Below are 19,709 nucleotides of genomic sequence, written 5' to 3'. Positions count from 1 at the left end.
TCGGACTAAATGTCTGCGTCAATACCTAAACTTTAGTAGCGAAATATCGGCGATGCGCGAGATTTGAAAAAATTATTCGACAACGTTCGAATGAATGGCTGTGCATTTGACCGAAAATTCTTATCTGACGGATGGCTTGCTTCGCACACACCTTTTTATGGGCAAGAGTCTCGTTTGTTTGACACGCCATTCGTTGTGTGTAAATCTTTTCAAGCTTGCGCGACACTATTGTTTTATAATAAAATGTGCATTAAATAAAGAAACTTGCGTTATTTGAGAGATTCCCGTGTGCCAGTGGGGGTGGATGACGCAAGGGCGAGTAATGGGAAAGTGGTCGGCGACGGAATCGTTATTTCGTCTTTTTGTTAACTCGTTCACTCTCTTTTCCTGCGACCGTAAATAGCCTCTTTCGCGGCTGTTTAACTGCACGCGATTCCTATGGCATTACCAGCGCCGTAACAATGTGAGTATTGCATGGATCGCGACGAAACGTCGTTACAACAAAATAAAGAATGAAATAAAATCACGAATGAACATCGGGGACTCACGGAATTCAAACAATTATAATTATTCTCGCTCCTCGAGTTAAGTGCAGGGAAATGCGAAACGTGGAATATAATACGGAAATTAATCGATTTATTTGTACGATGCAGCCCTCTGGAAATTGGACTCTGAAGTAAGAACATCGATACATAAAAGACGACGTGAAAAAAGTTGCAGGAAAATGGAGTTAAGGTAGATCATGCCTGAAGGATCGTATTTTATGGGTGTCTAAATTGGCTCGATTTTTACTTCCCAATCTAAAGATATTAATTTCAAAGTTATTAATTCGAAATTGTGAAAAATTTTTTCAATTTTTTTTTTTTTTGGCGAATGAATTATTACACGCCATTAATCAATCGTGGATCCGTCACTGATCGAATGAAAATACTGCAGTTTTTCATGTAAAAAATCGCATTAAGGGAAAACACAAAGAGAAATGGATCAAGAAACAAAAAGTTTTAATAAAAAGACAGAAGGTTATGACAGGAATGGCCCAAATCAAGAATAAACGAAATGCCGAAATAAACAAATATGAGATTATACGAGTGCTCGTTAACAATTTCGTTTAATATTTAACGTAATATTTTTTCCCAGACCTTCATTGTATACTTTATTGTTATTGTGTACTTTTTCATAAACTTTGTAAGAAGCGTTCATTCGTTATATGAAAAAGATAAACAATTTTTTACGCCATAGTCCCTGTACCTCCGTGTATTTTTCTTCATATCTAAACACGCGTATCTCAATAACCAATAAAACGATTTCTTTAAAATTATATATGCGCGTCAGTCGACCATTCACTTAAACTCTGAATAAATTTTAAGACTTTCTTAAGAAAATCGTTTCGTGCATGAACTACCTTAAGGAAGAGCATGCTTTACTCGTGATTCAAAAAAGCAATTGAACTTTTTTGCTCCTTTGATGATCAAAAAAACGATTAAAATTTATTCTCAAAATTATTAAATAAATTACATGTAACTCATTTGTTGAGATTAATAAATTTTTAATACAATGATAGCGGTTAAAATACTTTCGTAGTAAAATCGTCGAGGAAAATGTGACAACAGCCATTTTCTATTTATATGCGTATGCATTTCTATATTATAAACTAACTGGTCTCATGGTATTGTCAAACCTTTCACCGTTTGTGTCGTTATTACTTGTTAACCTCAAATGAGTGTTTTTCTTTTTCCATTCCCAAGTAATTTTAACCGGTGACAAGGCTTTCTAAAGACATCATTGATATCTAAAAACATTCTATTTTCTTATTATCGTTTTTGATTCTTTAAAGTTGGCAAGATCCTGTTTCATTAAATTCAAATCGTCGCCCAGGAAGTGTGCCTGCCATAAGAGCCAATGATATAACCCTTAAAAATGTGATTTTCGTTAATTGTTTTCTCGACAACTAGACCGTAGATCCTATAATAATTCCGGAAACAGTTGCACCGTGGATATTTCTAGCACATTTCCAAAAGTCAACTCTTAAAGTTGAAATATTCGATTTCCATTAGATTCGCGTGAACTTCCTTAAAATTGTTCTTTTTTTCTTTTAATGCACGATTCTTTAGCCATCGATTTTATGCATGAATGGATGGCGACGAAATAGAAACTTAAGTATCGATCACGAAGCGGCTGGTTAGGCCAAAGGGTTCACAAAGTTGTCCAAATAAAAGTATGAAAATCGATAAAATTATTGTTGAAAATTGAATCAAATTGAACGGCATTGTGGATGGAGAATTTTTTCTTGAATTTTCAGTGGCCTCAGTTTCGACGGATGACACGATCATAAAATTTTTTTCGCATTCTTCTTCCCAACGATACAATGGTCTCGTTAATATCGTCTCTGCCAACAATTTAACTCGTCTTCATTTCTTTTTCACTTGCGGTAAAACGGTGGGGAATTCAAAGTATGCGTTCAAAGTTACGGGGCTCTTGTTATGTTATAATTTATGGGGTGCGAAATGAAACGACGCTCGCGTGTGTTTCCGGTGTACTCAGCCCGTATGAGAGATCGAGAGACGAACACATTACGCGTACGTGCTCATACGCCGTACCTGTAACACATACTTTATGAAAATTACAGAGGTGACGCAGAGTAGGGCAGCCGAGTGATGCGCTAAGTTCGCATACACGCACGCGCTTGTTCCAACTTTATGTACTAGTTGATGCGTAAATGCAGAGTCATTATGGATTTAATATTGGAGTCCATGGAAAATCATACCAAGTGGGCGACTGGCATCACCGTTGCATATCATTATTTTCGCTGGGAAGGCGCTTATGGAATTTAGAAAGAATGAAATAAAGCGAAAGTGCAGGAAAATAATGAAGGGAAGATTCACAAAATCCGTAAGGGCTTCGCCGGATGACTTTCCTGACAAATCAAACCACGTAATAAATCATTATTCAACCAGCTACGTAACAATGCATTGTCTAAGGGATTGGTGTCATATTTCTATGAAATTTGTAGAGCGCCACATATTTTTTTAAACACAAAGATAAATATATTTGCATGCTTCAGAGAAATATAAAAATAACGAAGACCTAATAGTTTTTCGGCAAGATTTATTTAAAATCGATGAAGGATCAACTTAACGGAAAAAACGACGAGAAATATTCGGAAATTGTGGAAGGTCTCGCTTTATATTTTTCATATTTATTCTTCAACAGTGAAAAAAGACACTTTTGGATGTCAGATTCTGTGTAAGCCAGAGTTCAGATTCGTCATCGGTTTGAAAAAAAAAAATATAATTTTGAAAATCGAGGATATAATCGACGAATCGTATTTAGTGGTAAAGCGAAGCCCCTGTTTCGTTTCTCCATTGGTAATGGATCGTTCAAGATGGAGAGTGTTTTTATTTTTTTCTGTTTTTATGGGTGATTTTTTGATGACTCTCTGCACAAACTTTTTGAGTTTGAGAAAAGGCGATTTCCCTTGATCCAGCCACTTTCGAAATTCGGCAATTAAAAAAAAAAAAAAAAAACAAACAAAATCGGTTTTTCACAATCGTTCACATCCAAGATGAATGAATATTCATAATCACTTACTCAACATATGTGAACATGGCTGAAATACGACGAATGAAATAACATTCGTTTCAATGTCCGAATAAAATTTCACTTCCATCAGTAATCGCGGCAATTTCTTTGTGGATTATATTGTGAACATTTCAGCGGATGCTATGACGAGCTCTTCGACGAATGAGAAATTAAGTTGTTTAGGTAAACAAGGAAACGCATGAAATATTGAGTTGCCACCTGTTTCGATGCATCCGATGATCCTCGCTGACTCTCATTGTGCCTTTCACCGTGTCCAACTTGGCACTCTCGAATCCTTGTCCCACTTAATCCGTCACGAGACGATTAACGCCACGCGACGAGTAAAATAAAAGTGGGGGCTGAAGAAATATGAAAAAAGCATACACACAATGCAGCCACACGACGAGATGTAATCTTTGAAAAGATCAGCTTACATTTTATTGTCAATAGTCATCAGTATTATTTTTCTTTTCTTTTCTCGTTATTTCTTTCATATCTCTTTTAATGTATTATCGAATAATACACTCAGGTTACATTGTACATACAATATTTTACATGATTATTGATGTAATAATTATTAACAAACCAGACACGTTGGGTGATGGTGTGTAACAATAATTTCTCCTTTGATTATTCGCTTGGAATCTCTAAGTTTGCGTGATTTCCGCAAGTGCGTCGTTGATGTTTCAAGTTACGGAAAAGACCTGTCATTTGGATAGACGATGAAGATCAAGTTTTTTCAATTACACCTCAACAAACCATAGCGCATTTTCATAAAAAACGAACGAAAAACAAATTCATGAAATTCAAATTGTGCGATCCAACCTTTCGCCTCTCAGCCTAACGAACATCCGACATTTTCTTTGTTTCCTTTGCGCATATTTATTAATTCATGTTTCCTCCCCCCCTCGAAAAACGATTGTTCGAAACTTCAATATCTGACACCTAATGACAAGCCATTCGAAGCTTATTGAATAGAACATTCATAAATGTGTGCGACCCGTTCCCCATTTCGCTGCGGTTCCAAGCTATTTATCATTATTTTTTCTCTCAATAGAACACGCACGAGCCAAAGGATTCTTAAAATTCGTTTATTGCACTAGCGAATTGAATCGTTTGATTTTTCTAAGACTATGTGATAACCGTACGATGATAGAACTATTGAACGTGTTTACCATCGGAGGCGGTTGAACGTCGCATTTTTATAATTTTCCTTATTAATTATTACTCATTTTGAAATACGACTTCGTCTCCTCGTAATAATATATTTGAGAGTGTTTTGTTCGTTTGTAAATTATTGCCCTTACAACATATTACTTTCATTATTTTCCATTACTTTCGTCGTTATTGTCGATACAATAATAATAATCACAATAATAATATTAATCATAATAATTGATACATTTTTTGCCGCCGGATATACGTGAAAACAGTTACATATTTTCGCGCGAAAATTTACAATTTACGACATCTATGGAAGTGTGTATATTTTTGTCGGTATTTATCTGCATTTTTTCAGTGCCTGATGAGTATTTAACTTGTTTTTTTTTTTTTTTTTTTTTTTTTAATTATTCAAACACGCAGCATAGATGAATATATATTTATATATTTATATACATCTACGAGCATATCTATATACAATGCATCGTCGATAATAATATATTTAGACACCAAAGAAAAATTTACGCAGCAATCTCAGCAGATTTAAATATCCGATATTTCGAGAAAATGGTATAATTCAGTTTTTTTTATAGCTAAGTGAGTATTTTTCTTTACCGGGTGAAAATTAGAGCGAAACACCGAAAGACGCATCTCGTCCGAAGGACACTGCGAAAAAACAATTAATCGATTCTCTAAATTGCTATATTTCCAAATTTCTCGTAAATTGCAATTTTTTATATTGCAGTTCCACACGTCAAGGGTGTGCGTTTATTGTCATGAATTTTCTACGCGCTCCCATGGATCGAGCGAGCGCTCGATCTTTATCTGCAGGATATGCGGCTTATCGCCAAATGTTGGTTCTCATTTTAAGAAAAAATGCACGAATATGAAGAAGCTGTACGATTAATTGAGAAGACGAAAAAATACTCACTTTTCGTAGGATACTACGCAACATCAATGATTAACTGTCAAGTACTTTTATCTGACAACCATTTTGACTTTACGAACGTGGTATCATTTTTTGATACTTCCAAAGCCTCACTTGATACACTCAAATAATCTATATTTTATTCACGCTTCAAACACACTCGCACCACCGAATCGTTCATCTTTGAAATGAGATTGTGAGGAGAAAAATGAATAATTGTCATGAAATGTTCTCACGAGACACGAGACGATCGTGGAAAGCCTATTTGCTAATTGAGAATGCTTCCTCACGTCAACTCATTTCAGACGATGGAATATAATACATATAAATAAATATATGTATGTATATTCATCATATTGACAAGTGTTAAGGACACGTATTTACAATTCAAATGAAAATAATTTTTCTTGAAAGCTATTCGTATATGTATAAATATTTCTTTCATTCTTCAATGAAAATAATAATTGAGTTCTTCTAAAAAGCTCCATCGCTAAAAAAAGTCGTTCATAAGTCCGTGTATATTTATATATGCAAACGCTGTTGTAAATCAATCGGAAGATGGAATGGAGAATCCAGAGATGCCAGCAGGCTCAATTGCATTTGTCCTACTTTTCCAATGTTTTTCCACGTGGAAATCATCGTGACGATCTCAATTCGGACGAATATTTGAAAATCTCATTAGCGAAAAAAATAATGAACGTATTATTTTGTCATTCGTATCATTTAATAACGAAGCTCACAATAATCAGTCGGAAAAAACACACACACACACACACACACACACACACACAGTTTGCTCTCTCGAGCACTCTCCACACGAGATTTAATATTTATTGTCGTAAAATTATCTATGGATATATATATCTCTATAAATATATCCGTATTATTGTTCGAACAGCATTAGAACTTAGTCTAGTTGTTGGTTTTTATATTTTTCTCATTCTTAATAACTCATTTGAATTTATCGTTTAATACTAATGATAATAATCGAAGCTATCTCGAGTCTCTTTTTCCTTTCGTTCTTGCCACCTCTGACTGCATCTCCTTTAACATCTCGAATTTAAACCTTTAATAACTTTAGGCCAGTCACTACTCCAATGCACAGTTGACGAATGTACATTCCCTAACGCAATATTATTTTATGCGTGGACGAAGCTGAGTCATCCTTGCCAAGCTCTCTAAAATCATTTTCGTTAATCAACGCAATCGTACGACAATCACAACGGCTATTATTTTCCTTAACAATGTATCAAGCGAAGAATAGTATTAATGCAGCGCGAGTGATGAGCTAGATTTTAGTTTTAAGAGAAAAATGAATCCTCGAATATTATTTCGATGAAACATTTTGTGTGATGGTCCAACTTAAATTTGGTTCTCTCAATCGGAAAAATCGAAACTAATTCTCTTCCGAATCATTTTCCACGAAATATTCTACACGATTCACTCAAAGTCCGTGTATTTCTTTGACTCACTTGCATATTATTATTCATATTCGGAACAAACGAATAACGATAAGAATGAATTGCACGTGTAGATGACACTCGATATAGTTCGCTCAAAAATCTCCCCGATCAATAATTCAAATGCTTTTTATCGCTGGTGTTAAAAATCATGAAAATTGCGGAATTTAGTATTACAAAGACGTCAAAATGGAAGAAAATAGCACTATGAATACCACTGTTTTCAATTTCGGTTATAGAGTTTCAATAAATCCTCGAAATGCTTCGATTATATTCACGATTATTTTTCTTTTGTTTATAATAAGAAATTTACACTTTATCGTTATCTTCGAGCAACAAATTTTCTCTAACTCCCTAATCACACTATTGCCTTTCTTTAGTATACCAGCTACGATTATTAAATCATACGCGTACAACGCGATGATAGATCGTTATGGGCTGAGAATAAACTTTTTCAAACTTGCAATAATCTTGTCAATATATTTATATATGTATATAGCTCTATATACGTACATAAATATGTGTGTATGGCTATAAATATGTTCACACACATATTTATTTACACATATATATAAAATGTAATATTATACCATGTCTACCTATGATGGCATAAACATATTTTGAGTATATATCGATACATTACGTTGTTTCGTAATATTAATACTTTCTTCCGCCTCATCCTTATTTCCATAATTTTTATTTTTTTAATGCCTCGACACTCAGTTTGAAAAAGGTCTCGACTCAATTGACTAATTTTATGAATATCGAGCAAAATTTAAAATAGATTGCTCGATTTTTTAACCGAGAACGCGGTCTCTTTCAAACTTATATTTTTCTCCCGAATCACTAGAATACAACCCACGACGAGTATACAGTTGAAGAATAACAGAAAACAGACATTCTACTTCGTTCCAGCTACGTCCCATCGCTCCATAAACTTTTGAACGATGTAATTACTCACAATTTTTTTTAGTGACGATGTCTCGTGATGGATGCTGGATTTTGGAATGCTTATGAAAAAAAAATGGTTTGAAATAAAATATATTTGTTCGTTTAACATGGGACTTTAATATTTGGGTGTTGAAGAAGAAAAAATCTATCTTAAACCAATCGAATTATCATTTTTTTCAAATGCTTTCATTTCCTTGTCAATCCATCTCGCGATGCACTTTCGTTCGTTTCGATTTTTTATTCACGTGACTTTATGCACTCAACAATCGTCCTGCGACCCAAAAATAATTCACAACTATTATTATCCTTTTTCATCTCTGTCTTCATTGTAGAGAAATTCTCATTTCCATTTATCGTTCTTTGCTGGAATTCTCGCAGTTAGGCTGCTTGTCAATGAGGCAAAAATTTCAACCCATTATTTCATTTTCCGCGGTCCCTTTAAACGTTAAAAGGTCTGTTTTTTTTTTTTTCATCTTCGATATATTCCAATTTTATTGTCTCCCTGCTTAAAACAATCGAGATAAATATAAACGTTATTATCGAATCAGACTTTACGAAAAAATGTAAATTGCTAAAGTTTTCGTGCGAATTTAACAAGTGCTCAATCATCAAACAGAACCTCCCGATCGAGGAGTTTGTAAAATTATTATCGTCCACTCCTGTTCTCATTATTGTCCCTTAGAACGTTTTTTTCGACTTGGAAAGTCGAGTGCGATTTGTATAACATGTGCGATATATTGTCTTTCTTTATTTACTTTCCTTAAGCCGTAGAACAATTCCTTCACGACGAAGAGTCTCAAAAAGTATGGTCGTTATAGAACTCGAAAAAAAAAATAAAACAAAAATTATTCCAGTGACACTTTGTCAGTTTGCACTCTATAAATTCGACTCTGTACTTTCCTCTCGTGTTTTTTATTTTTTTTTTTTTTGTACGATACGAATTTTTGTGCCAGTTTTCATAAATTTATACAAAATAGGCCACTCTGGAAATTCGTTTTGATCAACTTATCCAAAAGTAGCGCACGTTTTCATTATTTCTCTCCGTCTCTTTCCCTTTTATATTGCCATAAATATATACTTTCCTTCGTTTCTTATATTCTAATACTTTCGTTAGGCGATCACTCGCAGCAACACCGTCTGCAGCGCCGAAGTAAAATTCATCTATGAAAATTACGATCGTCCTGGATCATTCTCGTCCTGCTAACTTCGTTTCTCGCCAGGAACCACTTCAATTACATTAAAAACCAAAACCTTCCCGTATTGGGAGTTTTCGTATAACGGAGTCACAGGGTGATTGCCTCGACATTGTGTCAGGGAAGCAATCTCTAATCGTATGCAAAGTCAGGGTGTTGGATACTCAAATAAAAACTATGGTCAAACCTCATTCGAGACAATGGTTTTCTCTCAATTGGAATTTGCACTGTCACCAATACGAATGCTGCGAATGTGCTCAGATTTTCTTCGCCTAAAAAATCATCGCGCAAATAAATCTCTGAACGGAACTGCGAAAGCTTTCACACGCCGAACGATTCAATTCATCGAATCGATAAAATAGTCTCGACAGTGTTAATGGACTTGTCCCCAGGCTCTACCGAGTCTCTCGGCAACAACTCTTGGATCTCAAATTTCTTTCAAATAGAACAAAAGACATTTTCGTCGAGTCGATAAATGACTTTCTTTCAATAACCAACTTTCTCAGTGCAAAGTGATATTCGCGGTGATGGCTCTAAATTTTTGTCATTTCTTCCAATTTGAAAAAATGCTTTTCCCGAGTCCCTGATGTCAATATTATTAACAACGGAAAGATAAACCTCGAGTCGAAGATTTTTTTTATCTATCAAACGACAGTGACAGTGATACATCTCAACGGAGGAAAACGTCGTCGAGTCAGTAGAACGAAAAGGGGACAAAAAATGTTCGTAAAAATCATCGTGGGTTCAGCGACTCTCGATGTATTAAGCATATCACCGTGAGACCCCGTTCCCATTATTATACCTTTTTCGGCTTCCCGTTAATCTTTTGTTTCATTAAACTTACGTACTTTTTCCTAGTCACGATGAAGTAATGATCGTCAGCGATATGCGATTGAAGAAATAGTTATTAAATAAAGTTCGATAGCTGACCTTGCTGGCTGAAGTGAACTTTGGATAACCTCAAACGAAGGGTCGTGTCTCTTCATTCCCACTGTTGATGCTCGCTCACGGTGGCGTTGCTGTTCCACCCATAAGGTTCTTGCTGGCTCGAAGTTACGCCTTGTCTCTCACTCGTGCTCGTAAAATTCGGATCCGAGGCGGCGTAAACGTCGTGCGCGTAATCGTCCCTGGCCGGTGGTTGCACCATCGACGTGCTCAGGTCAGTGGCAAATGGATTAGTCGAGTGGAAAGGATTGCTCGCGTTTGTTTCGGTCGACCCGTAATTTATCACGGTGTTTTGATCGATTCGATCCTGTGCCGTGTACGTCTGGCTCGGACGAGGCGGCGGACCACTGTCGTTCCATCCGGCATTCGCGTCCATTGATGGCCGTTTCTGAACAGGAATGAAAATCATGAAACCGCGGTTCCATCGACGGAATCATCGATTCGTTGCATGTTTTTTGAATCCGATGTTTAACCAATTTTCAGTTGCCGGAATGTAAAAATAAAGAGCCTTCGTCAGGGTCAATTCTACTCCAGCCATGGTCTCATTAAAAAAGCCATTTTTCGCGTTCTCCAGTTCTAAATAAAGCAATGAGTTTAACTGACTGAAGATCCTGTCCCAGCACATTTGTTTTTTCAATTTTACAGATAAGATGATTAGCATTTTTCAAAAGACCACGTCAAAAACTGCATTTTGTGATGATCAGTGTCAAATAAACTCACGATGAATTCAGACTGCATGACTTGAGGCGGTGGTGGCACCGGAGGTTTCTTTTGGCCAAGGTCATCGAGAGGGTTCCAGCTTTGCTGTTCTTCGAGGGTTGGATCAGCCCAGGGTTGAAGTTCGCCCGAACAAAATATTCCGTAAAAGGTGACCCCGAAGAAGTGAACGCATGCTGCCATGATGAAGACGTTCCTCCAACTGTGAGCATCCTGATAAAACGATCTTGATGAAGACTTGTTGATTTTTCAGTGAATGTGGACGGTTTATGGACAGCGGTGTTTGCGAATGCGTGACAGAAATTTGTGTTATTTTTATCAGGCTGCAAAGGACCTTCGTGATTGAGCTGTCTTTAAAAGATTTTCAAACGATTGACGAGCACTGCAATCATCGAATTAGAAGCTTGAAACATTCCTCATTAACCTCATCCTCGCTCGGTGATTGGACCTTCAAAAGAGGCTCATTATCTTCACATCTTTTGGACATCGTCGGACATTGAGGTGGAACGAGAATGTGACTTTTGTTACAAAACATCAGTTCGGGCTCTCACCTTATTCTTGGTAATGTTGTCGACAAATATAGGCACAAGCAGACCCGCGATGGTTCCTATTCCGTTGGACATGCCCATGAGAATACTGGCGTATCTTGGTGCGATATCAAGATGATTGACATTGAAGCCGGAAATGGCGAAGCCACTGCAGGCGACGCCGATGGTTAGAGCCGTGGTGGCGGCTGCTCCGTTCCTGTTAGTGGTTGCATGAGCTACAACCAGGAAAAAAAGTGCTTCCATACCGAAGCCACCGCAGTTGAAGAGTTTTCGTACGGTCGTCGTCGACATTATTCCACGTTTTCTCAAATGATCGGCGAGCATCCCACCGCACGGGACGATGATGGTCATCAATAAATGAGGCAGAGATCCAACGATACCGGTCTGAAAACGAGGGATCAACGTGCCGTCAAGATTCATCGGATTTCAGCTCGATCTTCGGAAGAACAACGAGACAGAAGAAGAGCTTACTTCGACGAGAGTCATCTTGAAGACATCCTGCATAAATTGGGACTGAAACAACACGAGGAGATAAAAGTTCCACGACCTGCAGAAATTCGCGACTATTATAGCGTGTACGGGCATCGAAGTGAAGAATTTGTTCCAGGGCGTCGTTGAAAACGTTGGTTGTGGTACTTGGACTTGGCCTTGGGCCTGGCCCAAAGAATCCTCGATGTAGCGGAGCTCCTTGCCGGAAATGCAAGGATGCTTTGACGGCTTTTCGAAGGCTAACCATAGCCAAAAGCAGTACCAAATGATGCCACATACACCTGTAAGCCACAAGTCGTCACTCACTTTTTTGCACAGTCATACGAAGCCACTTTCTTCATTATTTTTCGCTCGGAGCGTAACTCACGAGGAAGGACACCTTACTGTACCCCCGCAACGTGGGTCGAAAAAATTATACATTTTGTAGTCCACATCAAAGTATAAACTCCCACAAAAAATTAGCTGCCCACTCGCATATTTAAGGGGTGAAATGAATTCCTAAAAATCCTTGGTTTTCTCGTTTCGCTTTTATATCTTGGAAACTAAAATGGATACGGCAAAAGTTGAAACGGCAAATTTATTCATCTTTCAGTGCTCTGCCACAATATTTATTTGATAATTATACAGCTTTTTTTATTCATTTTATTTCTACAAAAAAACGTGTTTATTAATACGTTTTTCTTTATTTTATCGTCGAATAAGTTTTTATTTTACCTGCAAAATAAAACAAGATTAGAAAATTTGGCAAACAGAAAATGTTTACAAACACAAGGTATATCCAATAGTATATTCATTGCCCTTTTCTTAAAATACTCATAAATCATTTACGGCTAGTTTGGTCTCGTGCATTAATTGTAGTGCGAGCACTAAAAAAAATGAATAAATTTGCTATTTAAACTTTTGCCGTATCTATATTAACTTCGAAGATGTCAGCGAAAAACGAGAAAACCACCGATTTTTAGGAATTAATTTCACCCCTCGAATATGCCAGTGAGCAGCTAATTTTTTGTGAGGATTTATACTTTGATGTGAGCTACAGAATGTAATTTTTTCGACCCACGTTGCGGGGGTACGGTAAGGTGACTTTCCTTGTCAGCATCCTTTGCGATTCTGTATTTCACACAGGGATGCTGCCAGCAGATTATTCCAATCGAATCAGCTTTCGAGCTTGCTCACGAGTGCAGGCTCACGCATTAAATTACTGATGATGGATTAATATTTCAAAAGGATTTGAAGTTACCGTAGAAGTAGAAGGACGCGGGCCACCCGAACCAATCGCTGAGGAGAGCAGACAACGGCATTCCAATTACCATCGCGGCGTAAGAACCGCAAAAAGCAATCGTCGCCAATCTCGATCGCTCCAACGGAGGTGCCCAATATTTCCAAATACCGTGACAAGCCGGATACGTTAAACCCTGAAAAGAATGTGATTCGTTACAGCACCACAGCAATTTTGTTTGACGTATCATCATCATAACGTGTGCGAATCACATTGGCTTAGGTTTCAGAGTTTCTCCAAATACGTTTCAATCATTTTTCATCCCATAGAGCTTTGGGAAAACGCATGATGAAAGGACAAAATGAGACTTTACGCTTCAAAAGATATAAACGCTCATTTTTACGCCGATCGTTAGCCAACCTCGAAAACAATTGAGCCAGCTTAATTCGATGAGAATTCAATTCGTGTCTCGACACAAAATAATTTGTACCTCGGAAAGTCCTTTCAAGATCTGGACGACTATGTCGATCATCGGGTTGATCTCGAGCGCCCCCGGCACGAGTAGATTCAGGAACGATGATATTAAAATCGCGAGACCGAATATTCTGTTTGCCGGATAGAAGGAGGCCAAAAATCCTCCTGGCACTTGAGTGACTAAGTAACCCCAAAAAAATGACGAATCCAAGGCACTCTGAACCGCAACGGTGTAATTGTATTTCAAAGCCCCCGTTTGATCCGTCTCATTTTTCATTATCCCCTTCGCCATTCCCATGTTGCAACGCATACCAAACGAAATAATAAATCCTGAAGAGAACAAAAACATCCGAATTCAAATCGTGAGCGCTCTAAATATTTAGAGAAAACGTTTTTCTTTTTTTTTCATTTTTTTTCATCTGCATGAATCGTCATCGCCAAAGTAAGCAACTGGAAGATTCATTGTAAGAGTGTCCGAGAAAATCATAAAAATCTTGAGAAACTTTATAGCAAATTCATCATTTTTAGTAAAACCTTTCTTTATTTTTTAATATTTTTTAATTTAAAATACTGCAAAATCATTTCCTCTAATTCCACAAAATTGTTTCCTGCAACTTCTAGATCGAGGAACGAGTTTTACAATTTTTCCAAAAGTACGATCAACAGTTTTCGGTGCTACGAGAAACACCCAATTTTTTCATCACACGTGGTCTGCGGGCCATGCACGAATTCACAAGAATTTTTATGATTATTGATGCACGAGTACCATTGATAAAGAAATACTCCAAATGCTCACTTTTTTGCGCAGGAAGTACATTTCCTAGTCTACTAAAAACATTTCGATATTAAGAAAAAATAAAAAAAAAAACGGTGAGCTGTCACTTTACAATTACAATGATATTTTGAAGCGTGAAAATATTCGTATACAATTTGTATTATGGCACCAGATTTGTAACTAAATAAAAAACAAACCCAAACATGAAAAATGTGTGCGAAAAAATGCAACATTTTTTGATGCAATTAAAAAATAAATAATTAATATCTTTTCAATGCGTCAAGCTACAGAGTTCGAAGAGGTCCCGATCGAAAGGAAAAAAGAAATAAAAAAATATGTCAACTTTCAGTATTCTCTGAACTACCGTATTGTACTTGTCTCAGAGTTGCTACCGCGACTCTGGATAAAAAGCAATCATTTTATTAGCACAAAACTGAAAATATAGCGTTGATTTAAATTTTCGGCCATTTTCCAAATTTGTTTCGTATCAGTACTCGAGATCTCTTGGTCCTGAGCAAGCGAATTTTCATGTGAATCGTACAGAGTTCAAATACGCAATGACCAAGGATTTAATATTATAATTTTTTCTTCATTTCGAAATTGCTCGTAATTGTGATTGTAGTACGAATAACTTTTTGATTTTCTCACCTATACAAGCGAGCAATGCTACCGTATACCTCTTGGACAAACAAGGACACTCGGGCATGCAGTAAGTGTCGATGTGACGCAATGGCGGTCTTTCCGGTTCCGGTATCGAGTCAAATGAAGCGCCACGAAATCCTTTTTCGTCTTCGAATCCCATATTGTCTTTGCTTTCCTCATTCGGAGGCATCTCAAATTCTTCGTATCCGGCATTGCTTCTTCTCGCTCTTAGCCTAATGGAGTCGAAATTTGAAATTGTTTTTCTTACTCCTTCAATTAATTCTGTTTAATTTTTCCATTCATTTATCCCTCGATATTTACCCCGAAAGTTTTTGCGAGGCTTTCGACTTGATGGATTCGAAGGCCCCAAGCCCCGCCGCCGCGAATCCGGACATTTTTTCAATTATTGGGGTTGCCTCAGATTTATATCTAGCCCTACGATGGTATTTTTATGCAGCCCCTGGAAAATCGTCCATCAAAACTGAATATCAACGTGTCGAATGATTCACTCGAATAATTATTTTAAAATCTTTCGACGTTTCGAGCACTTTTTTCGAAATTCATAATTAATCCTCGCGATATTTCGACGATCGACCAGTGTTTTCGTCAATCTTCGAGTCCTGAAAATCCAATTGAATAAAACTTCCGATTATGGTACAACTCAATCAATTCGTTGCTCAATATCTCGATTGCTCGATGTTATCGAACGTTCGTCTGTGAGAAAAATTCGAGTCGATAAATCTCCGCGACTCCGCAAATTCCTCCTTCCACTTCTCTCTCTCTCTCTCTCTCTCTCTCTACAGCGGAGGTTCTCTTTCGACTCGTAATATAAAATAGGGTGGCTCACACAAACGTATAAAATACCCGAGACATCGAAAACCCTTGCCATGTACCACAGAAAGCTTTTGGCGTGTATATAAAACGAGGGGTTGATGTGAAGTAGTGTTTATTTGGAGTGGTAGGCCCATCCACCCTTAATCTTCGTACGCTCCCAAAACCATGCCCGAGGGAGAGAAAAACGCGGCGGAGATTCATGGAGAGTACGATATAACAAGACCGTGGAGGACGAAATAAAAAATAATGATCGATCACAACCATTATTTGCAATTGATATATCGGTATGATAAATTATTTTACAATCAACAGTCCCAATGGAAAATATCAGGAAGAATTATCCTGGTGCAGTTGACTGAGAAGGGTTGATTTGAAAAAAAATTTCATTATTTATAGCATTAATAATTATAATAACGATAAATAAAAGATCGGCGACTCGAGGAGCGAGACGAGCGCAGTTCAACACCACCATTCGAAGGGAACACACGTCATTGTATTGCCTTATCTGTTCGAATGTTGAATAAAGATAGATGATTTATTAAATATCATATCCTCGTGTGTCCAATTTTAATCCTGACATTTTCCTACATGCTCGAACGAATGGATCCATTTCCTCGATTCTGGATTACTCGTAAAGGTATTTCAACTGCGATAATGTGCCATTTGCAGCAGCAGGGTTTTAGAGTTGGTCCAATTTTTTTCGCCATACTTTTCGATATCGTCGCGATTCAGGTTCTCAGTCATTCGTGTAATTCAGCGCTCATTCTGATTTGTTTTCTTTATCGATACAAGCTTCCATCAGACCTTGGAGGTTTGGAGTTTGATTTTATACTTTCGAAGAGCCAAGCCAGGTTTTACAATCGTTCTATTTTCGCAGTGCATCGAATCGATACATTTTATTTTACGAAAAAGAGAGAAATGGCTCCTGATAAGAGTGTTATTTAGTCGAGCCCGAAAGCGATTGGTATCTCGACACGTGACACAATGGTCCTCCGATATTAAAATGGCACGTGACCGACAATAGGCACAAAGTGCACGTCACGTGTTTCGAGAACCAAGAGGGTGAAGCCAGATATGAAAGGAAGGGAAAGAGGGTGCTAAAAGAGAAGGACGAAGCAAGTTGTCCACGTAATGGGAGCTTCATGGTGATCAGTCAGTCCGTTCAAGCTCTTAATGATGCTCTTTTCGCTCCTTTTTTTCTATTGTCTCGTCCATTTATCTCCGCATTCCAGTTGACAAGTCAACTTCCGGTTGAATGGAGAATCGATTAACGATTTTTGTCACAGAAAATATCTGTCTCTCGGAATCAACAAATTGTATCAATTTTTTTCGTCGTTGACGAGGAAAATCTTCAGACGTTTTACCCACTCTTTTTATTTTCCAAAACTTTTATGTTTCCGGGCGACATTAACTCGTCGGAGCAGCTGAACCGTGCGGATAAATATTTTCATCAATGACACTATTAATAACGCTCGTTAATTCGTCGACGGTTATTTTTATAGAAACTGGAGTCGACTTGATTGAGTTGGACTTAAAAAAAGTGGATTTCTTTGAATTTCATTCTCATTCGAAATGACTGAGCGATTGGGAACAAAAAATTATTTATAAATTGAAGCCTTTTGTCGGTCGATCAGATTCACGCATGACCAGAGGCAAGTGAATCGGCCACAGAGACGGAATATTTGTGATTTTTCATCGTCATCGTTACAAGTTGAACGAGAAAAAGTGGGACAGTCGAATCCCTCGTCAAAAGTCTCGTATAATCTCATCGCTTGGGATATTTTGGGACGTTTGAGATCGAAAGTATTGTAATTTCGAGTAAAGAGTATCGGCGACTCGAAAAACTATTCCGTCGTAGGCCAATTTTTCAAGTGAGCAACGAATCGGTCAACTCGATGGATACTGATGTTGGATTATCAATGAAAAAGTCACTGATCGCGATGCACCGATTTCCACGTAAGTCACAACATTTTTCCACCAAATCGAGGGTCACGCACAGTGTTTCCAACGATAAAAGAACGCTCAAATACACTTTTTGACAATTGAACTCCACGAAGCGATTCCACTCTGAACGGATCACATTTTTCACCATTGAAAAAGGCCAGAATTTCATTGATTCACGAGAATAAGCGAGAATAATGGTGAGCAAAAAACAGTGATTGAAAGCCTTGCATCGTAGATGGAAAGATGGTATCGGAGTTGCACTATTCGCGAGTACAGCGGAGCTCGATCGATTTTTAGTTATCGCTCGTACACCAAAGTTTCTATTTTCATTGAAAACCCCGAAGACGATGGAAACTAAATGTTGCAGCACAGATTCAGTCACTGGTTTGTACGATCCCATAATTTTTTTGTTTCGAACGTCGATACGAGTCGCAGGATCATTGAAATTGAAAAAAAAAGCAATTTAGAAAAATCACTCGAAAAATAAACTCACCAATAATTAAGTCCAGATAGGGATACGTGCGGTGTGGGTTCGAAAGCGCGGGGTACGCGACGAAGAACGTCGACGACGTCGGTCGTATACGTCGGCTAGGCTTTCGTAAAGTTGGACATGGAATTTCGGCGCCAGCGCGTCTCGTATCGCCGTTTCCATTGGCTCGTCTCCCTCGACGCATCGATATCACTGGCCAATGAAATTTAGTCTAACCCCTTTTGAGATCGACCCTAGGCGGAGCGACTCTTGGTAGGACCGTGAATAATAACAATAATAAATCACGAATAAATATACTACTGACGTTTGGACATGGATAATGAGGCCACCGAGAAATACGACAGAATAAATTGTGATTGATAAGATTGCAAGGGTGTTGAATTCCAATGGACATGCCAGCGGTTCAATTGCCCATGTTTTCGTTTCGCTTGATAGAATTATTAAAAGTTGGTCGCTAGTTGATAAACCGCAGTCGTATATTTTTTGTGCAATTTTTTGCGACTTTTCACTTCAATTTCCTTAAAAAAATCGAGTTTATTCAATTTTTTATAATTCTACCGAAAGTAACGTGAATTAGAATGCATTGCAGCAAATTTTCTTCTCTCGACTTTTCTACCCCACGAAATTACGAATTTTTTCCACACTCGAAGGAAGACGAGAGCAGCTAATATTTTGACATTTTTTTAATTGAATGCTCACACGTTGCACGATAGATTAAAAAAATGTTATTTTCCAAAAAAAATGTTTCACGGTGCACAGTTCTGAGATTCATCGAGAACGGAGTTTCTGGACCGAGAAAAACTCATCGAGGATCGATGATAAACGTCTCTTTAAGCCCTCATCCCTTAAAGTCTCTTTCTCCTCGAGTGGGGCTTCATGCGTGGCTGGCCAGATACGTTATCCAGCATTCATGGGGATGATTCTCTAGCGAAGTATTCAATCACTCGGTCATTTTTGTTCTTCGATGTTCAAACGGTCTCTATAACAAGTTTGTAGTTTATAGAGAAAGTAAAAATCGTTCCAACAGCTGCAGGAAAACCTGAAACGCATCATTTCTTCGAGCTCAAGTATACTATTGACAAAATCGAATTTCCAGGGCTCTGGGGACGAGAAGAAAATTGCATATCATTAATCGTTTTCATTAATTTTATTTGCTGATTCTTTTCATTACGTCGGTCCATAAAAAAACGTGTTGATCGCTCGTTATTGATTGAAACAATCCGAAATGGAGCATCTCGATTTTGGAGGGACAATTTTGACATAAAATTGAAATCTCTTACAACTATTTGATTATTCGTCCACCATATTTTAAGGATGTGGAATTGAAAAATATTTGAAACAATCTTTCCCATAATTTCAC

The 19,709-nt window shown here is 37.6% G+C and overlaps 1 protein-coding gene across 2 annotated transcripts; it reads right to left on the bottom strand.

The window, feature by feature from the left end:
- Positions 1-3,989: 3,989 nt before the first annotated feature.
- VGlut (Vesicular glutamate transporter) lies at positions 3,990-18,429 on the bottom strand. Of its 2 annotated transcripts, XM_043421500.1 has the most exons (9): positions 18,353-18,429; positions 15,403-15,541; positions 15,088-15,314; positions 13,681-13,994; positions 13,212-13,386; positions 11,954-12,252; positions 11,486-11,866; positions 10,938-11,147; positions 3,990-10,605 (listed from the first exon to the last, which is right to left on the bottom strand). In XM_043421500.1, the coding sequence occupies exons 2-9, from the start codon at positions 15,474-15,476 to the stop codon at positions 10,255-10,257; spliced, it is 2,031 nt and encodes a 676-aa protein (XP_043277435.1). In that variant the 5' UTR covers positions 15,477-15,541; positions 18,353-18,429; the 3' UTR covers positions 3,990-10,254. The 2 variants fall into 2 exon arrangements, with proteins under 2 accessions (XP_043277435.1, XP_043277434.1); XM_043421499.1 differs by lacking the exon at positions 18,353-18,429 and having other exon boundaries at positions 15,403-18,342.
- Between the last annotated feature and the right edge of the window lie 1,280 nt (positions 18,430-19,709).

Source organism: Venturia canescens, chromosome 6 (assembly GCF_019457755.1).
Source record: "Venturia canescens isolate UGA chromosome 6, ASM1945775v1, whole genome shotgun sequence".
Lineage (NCBI taxonomy): Eukaryota > Metazoa > Arthropoda > Insecta > Hymenoptera > Ichneumonidae > Venturia > Venturia canescens.
This window is presented reverse-complemented; position numbering and strand designations above follow the sequence as displayed.